We start from the raw sequence: 8,370 nt of genomic DNA on the forward strand, positions 1-8,370 counted from the left end.
ATTCCGCCTGCCTTGGCCTCCCAAAGTGCAGGGATTACAAGCGTTAGCCACCTCACCCAGCCAGCTAATTATTTTTTGCACAGACAGGGTCTCACTTTGTTGTCCAAGCATGTCTTGACCTCTTGGGCTCCAGTGATCCCACCCGGATTGGCTTCCCGAAGTGCTAGGATTACAGGTGTGAGCCACTATGCCTGACCATACTTGGGCTCTTTTTTTTTTTTTTTCATACTTGGGCTCTTAATCCAACTTTGCCACTGAGTGACTTTGGTCAAATCATTTTACCAGTTCCATCCTTTTAGCACTAAGAGTTAATGATATTATAATCTTACAAACCAAGCTCCTCGGACTCAGGTGATCTTCCCACCTCAGACTCCTGTTTAGCGGAGACCATAGTTGTACACCACCATACCCAGCTAATTTTTGTTTTTGTAGAGGCAGTGTTTTACCATGTTGCCCAGGCTGGTCTCAAACATCTACCTGCCTAGACCTCCCAAAATGTTGAGATTACAGGCATGAGCCACTGTGACTGGCACACACACACACAAAATTAAAACATGTTTTATTTATCCCCACCCCTATGTGCTTCCTCTGCATTCTTAATACTAAGAATCCTCCTTTGTCTTGTTGGTAGAAACTTTTAAGCTTGAATCACATCTTTTTTCTTTCTGATTATGACATCAGAACTCAAAGATCATATTTAATTCACCTTGGTTCTACAGATTCACTGATGTCAGAAGGCTGATCTGTGGTTTGAGAAAGACCGAAAAGAAAGTTTCCAACCCCCAAACAAAACCCACACAAAAGCCTAGTGATGGAAGGTTCTCGGTAGAGAAAATCCAGACAATGACTGGACACAGTGGGCAAATGCCTACCTTTTGGGAATACCAACTCCACAGGGAGAAATTTCCACAGGGAAGTTACATTAACTGAAGGTTGTCTTAGGACAAGGCTGAATAAAGTAAAGATTTCAACACCATATGTTCAGCTTTGGCAGGAGATGTAGGTGGGAAGGGAATCTCAATGTTGGAGAATGCCCATATCACACCCCAGCTGGCTATGTAATCATGAAATAAGGAGAAACACATAAATATTTGGTTAAAACACCTTTAATGATAGAGGGAAAGACACTAATATCTCCCCTGCCTGTTCTTGACATTTTACTATGTTAGGAAGCTCTGGAGCCTACAGCTTGAGGAGAAGCCATCGTTCAAGTCAGTCAGTCGCAAACCCTCGCTCTCTCCTCCTCAGAACTCCCGTTCCAAATGATCCTATGTTAAGAGTAAATACTACATCTCATTACAAGACAGAGAGGCAGGGAGGACACCACCTGGAGCTGGTCTCCCAAAGTCTGGGACTCTAAGAACCAGACAATGGCAAAGACACAAGCCCTAGCCTATGGATAGGCAAAATGGGGAGGATAGGGGTCTTGAAAGAGGAAGATAAGGAAAATACAAGGGGCCAGGGAATAAAGGAGGGAGCTATGTAAAACTAGAAGCATACTAGTGCTAGGAAATCCCCGATGATCCCTGGTACACCTCTGCACATTATGTCCACTATTAGCCCAAAAGAATATTACCCAGAATGCCCACATTCACAAGAATTTGAGGCCCTTTCCCTTATATCATGTACCTTTCTTAGTCACATAGGTGCCAGCAAGTCCTGTTTTAGCAACATTCCTTAACTCTCTCATCATTACTTCATCAACCATGCTGACCAACAATGCTCCTTAAAGATATGAATTAACTTCACGTTTCCCAAATATCTTCTGGAAGAGCTCTTGGCAAATAAAGAAAAAAAAATTTTTTCCCAGCTTTGAGAGGCCATGATGGAGAAGTCTTGGCACACCCAACACCTTTGCCTTAATGTGACCATCAAGGGATTTACTGGGAAAATTGTCCTGCACCCTTCATTTCTCCCTACTTGCTAGGGTTATGTCACTAATTACTGGAGCATCTTTGGTACCGGCACCTTCTGGAGCAGAGGGAGGGAGAAGGGATGTACGGTTTGCTACTTCTTGTCTACGATGGGCCTCTCAGGCACTGCCTTGGATGCAGGAGGCTGAAATAGGAGCGGGGTTGTCTTCTCCTTGGCCTCCCTGGATCCCATTGTTGGAGGCACCTTCCCAGCCACAGTTCCTAGGCCAAACAGCACTGGTGGGGCCGGGCTTGGAGTGGTAGTGGAGGTGGAGCTGGAATTCCAGGGCTTCATGGGCAGGCAACTTAACAGGAATGCCACGTACTGGTTCTAGAAAGATAGGGGACCCACACCCACCAGCTGAGCAGAAAGGTCACCCCAGAGGAGTGGCATTGGGCCCTCCAGAGACAGCTGCCAGCCCTTTTGGGCTAGGCTGCAATTCCAACTGTAGGTGCTCAGGTGCACTTGCCAAAGGGAAAGGGAGAGGGAAAGAGGAGGGGGAAGAGGGTTCCCCTTGAGAAAGCTGCAGGGAATATATTTTCCTCAGGTACAAAGAAAGAGGAGGGAAGAAAAATTCCTTAGGGGGACATTCCCTTGTAAGCACAGTAATTTCCAAGCTCAGGGACTAGAGAAAAGCCACTAGGGACATATCATGTTAAGAATTTAGAGAAAAAGACAAAATCAGGGCTCATAAATCTGGGAGGTCCTTCTAGGAAGCTGTTTCTGCTCTGTGGGACAAAGAGGAGCAGGTACAGAAAAACAGACTCATGGAATCGTGGGGTCGTCTTTTCGGGAAAAAGGGGAGAGCCCTGGGGAGGTGATGGAAGGTGAACAGCCAGGGACTAAAGACAGAGCAGCAATATTCTGAGGGCCATGAGGGGCAAAGGGCTGTACCTGGTGGTGTGTCAGTAGCATATGCTTCTTGAGGGTAGCCCGCTCAAGAAAGCCCTGCCTGCAGAAAACACAAGTGAAGAGCGGCCCCTCCTTGGGGTGGGTCTTCTGATGCTCCTCCAGAGCTGTCTGGGAGGGAAAGGCCTGGCCACATACTTCGCAGGCCTTTCTGCCACTGCTCTCTCCTGGCTCCTTTCTCATTGCCTCCTGCAGACTTAGCTCCTCCACCAAGGTCACGCTGGTGCCTTCCCCTTCTGGGGTGAGTGCTGATGCTGGGCTTGAGCTTCTCTCTGGTTTGCCCCCCTCTTCCTTGCCTCCTGAAACATCACGGCTTCCCTGCTCCATTGGCTGAGGCTGATCCAGGCTGTCAGGTGCTGGTAGTGGTGGCAGAGAAGACTGTTGAGTAGCTTTCTCATTACTGTCCATCTCCTTCCCAGCTGTGGCTGCTGCTGACACTGTCCCCACCTCCTCCTCTGGCCCAGATGCCTCTTCTGAATCACCTCTCACTGATATTGCCTTCTCACCTCCACTCTCTGAGCCTCTCCCTGCTAGGGAATCTTCATCAGTCACATCTTCCTCTTCTTCCTCATCCTCCTCTTCCTCCTCCTCAGACAACTCCTCTTCTGGTGATGGCTGCTGGGACTGCTGCTGGGGGAAGCTCCCTGCCCCAGAGACTGTAGATTGCTCGGAGCCATTCTCCTGGGCAGCTCGTCCACCTTCAGGGAGTACAGTACCACCGTTGGGGATCTGGCCTCCCAGGTGCATCCGAACATGTTGCTGCAGAGTGACAGCATTGGTGAACTTCTTCTGGCAGATGGGGCAGGAGTTCTGTGCCCGGGCAGCTGGACTGGCCTTGTGGCCCACGAAATGTGCACGAAGATTACCCCTGGTGGAGAAGGCTCGGCCACACACTTTGCATTTGAAGGGCCTCTCACCTCCATGTTGGCCATAATGAAGGCGGAGGGCCCGAGGACAGCTAAGCACCCGGAGACAGATGACACACTGGTTAGGTCCAGAAGAGGCTGAGGATGAAGGTGCAGGGGCAGAGGTGGTGGGGGCTCCTGAGGCAGTTGAGGTCACTGCCACGGCTCCTTGTCGGTCAATTTTTTCTACCAGTTGCTGCAGCTTTGATGTCTCAGAGGGTGAGGCCCCCAAGGGCTCTAGCACATAGGGGAAGGGGAAGCTGCCAGTGGACTTGAAGTGGTTGGTAAGCAGTGCCCAGCTTGGTAGTGAAGTCACCAACTTACTTAGCTGCATGCGAGTGGCTGTACTACTTTCTGCCACTCCACTGATGGCTGAGCCCTCACTCCCTGGGGGGGTGTTTTCATCAGCTTTATTCTTGGGTTCCACTGCTTTCATGAGCACAAACTTATTGAAAGCAGGGAGTCCTGGGGCAGTGGCTGTGCCTGCACTGGTGGAGAGCAGAGTCAGGCTCTCTGTGGCACTGAGTGCTGTGGTGGAGGCCACCAGGGGCTTGCGCTCAACACCTCCACCTGGAGTGGCTGCTTCCTCCTCAGCCTTCTCTGGTGGCACAGACATACCATAAGGCAAGCCACTGCTGGTGATGACATAGTCTAGGTGCTCTGGTACTGGGTGTGGGTTCATCTGCACATGTGGGTACTTCTCACGATGCCGGTGGAAATGCACTTTGAGGTTGCCACGGGTGGTAAAGCGGTTTCCACAGACGTTGCACTTATAGGGTCTCTCACCTGTGTGGGAACGAAGGTGGATCTGCAGGGCACTGTCACTGCCAAATACTTTGGCGCAGAAGCGGCATTTGTGCCTTCCACCAGGCTTCTCCAAGGGACCCATCACTTCTGCATAGCCCAGCTCACCACTTCCATTCTTTGGCTTCAGGAGCCCTGGGGAGGCAGTGGCCTCAAGGCCTCGGGCTGCCCCAAGACACTGTGCTGCCAGTAGTCCCGTGGTACTTGGGAATGCCAGATGAGGTGAGGCAATCAGCTGATCTGTGCTGCCTGGCAAGGCTGGGGAGGGGGCGGGGGTGGGTTTGTGGCTTCGCCCAACCCCTCCAGCAGAAAAAGGATGCTGTGACCCCAGTGGGTGGTAAAGGTGGAAGAACGCCTGCTTAGGCGTTTCTGCTCCCGAAGAGGAAGAGGAGGAGGAGGAGGTGGAGGAAGATGCCAGTGTCTTGCTGGTTTGGACAGGTTTGATGGGGCTGAAGAGGGGTAGTAGGGGCTTGGTGGAAGAGGCAGTCCCTGTCCCAGGTAGCTCTGAGGGACTGGCAGGGGCACCCACCGTCTGACCTAAGGAGCCAAGCAACAGCACCTGCCTGCAGATTTGCTCAGTCATCTGCATCTGATGGATCTGCCGCTGCTGTAGCACCCGTAGCTCTTCTAGGATCAGGGGGATGTTCAAGTGGCCGCTGCCTACACCTGGGGGCGGAGGGGGTGGTGGAGGAGGAGGGGGTACAGGGGTCGATTCTGGAGGTAATGGGGTTGCTCCCAGCTTTGGACTGGCCAAGATCAGGCCCCCACCTCCCCCAGCCGCTGTACCTGTGGCAGCGACCAGGAAATGCCCCGAAGGCTCCTCTGCTCTCCTCTCTGGGCCCCAGGTGGGATCCGTGGGCATGGAGGACCCAGAATCTGGGGGGTTGCTATGCTCTGTGTCCATGACCTGAGGATTATTGTGACCCTCAGGCCGGGGTTCGGAGGAGGCCGAAGAGCTGTTGGGGTTCTCCTGGCCCCCAATTATCACCATTACAGGAGGGTCAGTAGAACATGCGTTCTGGTGGGCGAGGAATTCAGTTGGGTCAGTGAATTGTGCGCAGCACTTGGCACAGACTTGGGGGTGATCCTCCTCGCTAGCATCACCTGGGGAGAAGACAAGGAGAGAGAGCGTGGGTGGCGCAGTTGGGTTGGGTATGCCGAGCTCTAATTAACAAGGAGCCCAGTAACTGCTAGTTGGGGGTGGGGAGATGAGCTCACCATCAGGCCATGAAGGCTAGAGCTCAGGCCTGATCAGTGTGGACAGGAGACAACCCGGCATGGGGCAGGGTTGGGGGCGCAGAGGAGGGAGGCACGCACACGCTACTCCCCTCCTCAGTCACCCTCCCTTCCCCGGGGCACCAGCGAGTTCAAGGAATAGGTGTGAGGCCAGGGGCCTATTGCAAAGAATCATGCATTTTCTCCCGCCCACCGAAAGTCTTCACCGCCGTGTGCATCCCCTCCGCCCCCACCCCTGCCCAGCCCGGCCCTACCGCACCTCCAAGCTCTGCCAGCTCCCCGCAGGGCACCCCAAGACGAGAGCTCCTCCCGGATTCGTGCGCCATGGTTGTGAGGGAAGTGGAGGGCCAGGTGGGGTGGGAGACAATGGATATTGGGATTGAGGGAGGCGGCGGTGGCCGCTGGGTCTGCGGCAGCGTCTGCACCCAGCGGCCCAGACTGCGGAGACGGAGATCCGCGGCGACGGCGGGGGCAGGGAGCAGCGGCGGAGGGGGAGGGGAACGAGGAGGCGGGGAGGAGCTGGAGCGAGAAAGCGGGGAGAGGGGAGACCTGGGAGGAGCTGATGAGGAGGGGAGTTTATGGGGAGGAGCTGCTGGGGAGGGAGGCGGGAGCTAGAGGAGGCGGGAGACAGGAGCGCAAGCAGGGGTCATGGGGGCGGGAGCCCAGAGCTCGGGAGAGTTTCCGGAGGCGCAGTGACAGGTGCGGTGAAGCACTGCGGGGGTCCACCTTTCTCGGTCCCTGGCCGGCTCCCCCCATCTGCAGATGCCTTTGCCCAGGCCTACCCTCCTCCCCCCGCCCTCCCCTCCTAAGCTCTAGGGGCACAGTGGGAAACGCAGCCCTGCTCAATAGAGCAAGGCGATAGGCTTCTCTTATTTTTCTTTGGATAAAGGATCCGCTGAGCTTGGAAAACGTGGATTCCAGAGAGGGTTGTCTGATCTCCTCAGAGGTCTGAGGGCCAGAGGAAAAGGGGGAGCCCAGAACATCCACCCTTCACCAGCACACACACCCCAAAATACTCCAAGTTTTGTCCCGTCTTTCTCACTCCTATTCCCACCCTACCCCCATTCCTCTCCACAAAAGAAGTTTCTCAGGGTGGGCGGCTGCAAGGTAGAATTTCCCAGGAAGTCATTTCAGGACTCTGCGGAACACTAAGCCCCTTCACTGCCCGCCCTTCCTCCCCCAGAATAATAGCTGAATGCAGGCTACTCTGCAGATCGCCCGGCCTACACAACACCTAATTTATAGAGTCCATGCTTATTTAATAAGCCATCTCCTATTTGGTACCCTCTTTCCTACCCTCTTTCTCCTCTATTCTTGTCTTGCAACATTCCTCACACTGTCACTATTAAAGACGGTGGGTTTGGGGAGACGCTAGCCAGCCGAGGCCTACGGAGGCCCACCCAGCTCTAACCTGGGGGGAGGGGAGCCCTCTTGAAACAATGAGGTAGGAGCTTCCAGGCAGCCCTCAGTGTCTAAAGCCTTTTCAGCTCCAGCCTGGTTTGAATGCTTAGAAATAGCTAACACCTGCTCACCATCACAGAAGCAGCCTCCCATTCAGAGAGGATAAGAAAGGATAAAATGCTTCCTGGACCAGGTATTCTGCATTCTCTTTTTACCTTGAAATGAGTCTTAAAGTGCTTCCCACTTCCTAAAATACTTTCTTTTTCTCTTACATGCAGGAAGTGACCACAAGTCCTTGGTTTTGTAGTTCCCCTGGGCATCAGTAAACCTAAATTGTTCTAATCCTAGTTCTATTCTTGCCTCGCTGATAAATTGAGACACGGTGGCAGTCACACCATGATATACCACCATTTCCCTCTTCATAAAGTGGTAATATTGTAACTGCACTATCTTACTCAGAAAAATATTGTGGGGACAAAAGATTGAAAAATTTGACAATATTAATGTGTAAACCAGGTATGGTGGTGCACACCTGTAGTCCAGATACTTGGGAGGCTGAGGCAGGAGAATTGCTTCAGTCCAGGGGTTTCAGGCTGCAGTGAGTGATGATCACACCTGTAAATAACCACTGCCCTCCAGCTTCAGCAACATAGTGGGACCTCATCTCTTAAAAAGCAAAAAAGTCTTAAAAAATTAATGTGTACATGTGAGACTTTTTTTTTTTTTTTTTTTTTGAGATGAAGTCTCACTCTGTCACCCAGACTGGAGTGCAATGGTGTGGTCTCTGCTCACTGCTACCTCCACCTTCGGGGTTCAAGCGATTCTCCTGCCTCAGCCTCCTGAGGCGCCTGCCTACTGATCAGCCTACCTCAGCCTCCCAAAGTGCAGGGATTACAGGTGTGAGCCACTGCACCCAGCCACATGTGAGACTTTTAAAGTTTGCGGAGTCCTGAATTTTATCAATTAGAGAATTTACATTGTCGGTAGTAAAATAATCAAGGTAACCTTAAATACACATATACTAAAATTAGATCTGTTTTCCATGTTGCTTGTTAATCTTATTAATTTCTGAGGTAACATATTGGTTAACATATTGGCTAATATCAGTGGCATATTTCAAAGGTAGGAGGTCTTTTTTTTGTGGGAGGTGGGAGCTGAAACAACCTATTTAAAATATTAGTAACTTCTACTTTTTTTTTTT

At 52.0% G+C, this 8,370-nt stretch overlaps 1 protein-coding gene across 3 annotated transcripts in view; it reads right to left on the bottom strand.

Moving 5' to 3' along the window:
- Positions 1-1,090: 1,090 nt before the first annotated feature.
- The window catches only part of SALL2 (spalt like transcription factor 2), an 18,981-nt gene continuing 11,701 nt past the window's right edge, over positions 1,091-8,370 (bottom strand). Inside the window, exons 2-4 of one of the 3 annotated variants that reach the window (XM_017544497.2) lie at positions 5,319-5,636; positions 2,809-5,198; positions 1,091-2,244 (exon numbers count right to left, since the gene is read on the bottom strand). In XM_017544497.2, the coding sequence (XP_017399986.1) occupies positions 2,008-2,244; positions 2,809-5,198; positions 5,319-5,636 (2,945 nt within the window). In that variant the 3' untranslated portion in view covers positions 1,091-2,007. Of the gene's footprint in view, positions 2,245-2,808; positions 5,637-6,027; positions 6,470-8,370 lie in introns of those variants that run through there. The other 2 variants (XM_017544496.2, XM_017544495.2) reach the window with 2 other exon arrangements.

This window comes from Cebus imitator, unplaced genomic scaffold (genome assembly GCF_001604975.1).
Source record: "Cebus imitator isolate Cc_AM_T3 unplaced genomic scaffold, Cebus_imitator-1.0 Scaffold170, whole genome shotgun sequence".
Taxonomy (NCBI): domain Eukaryota; kingdom Metazoa; phylum Chordata; class Mammalia; order Primates; family Cebidae; genus Cebus; species Cebus imitator.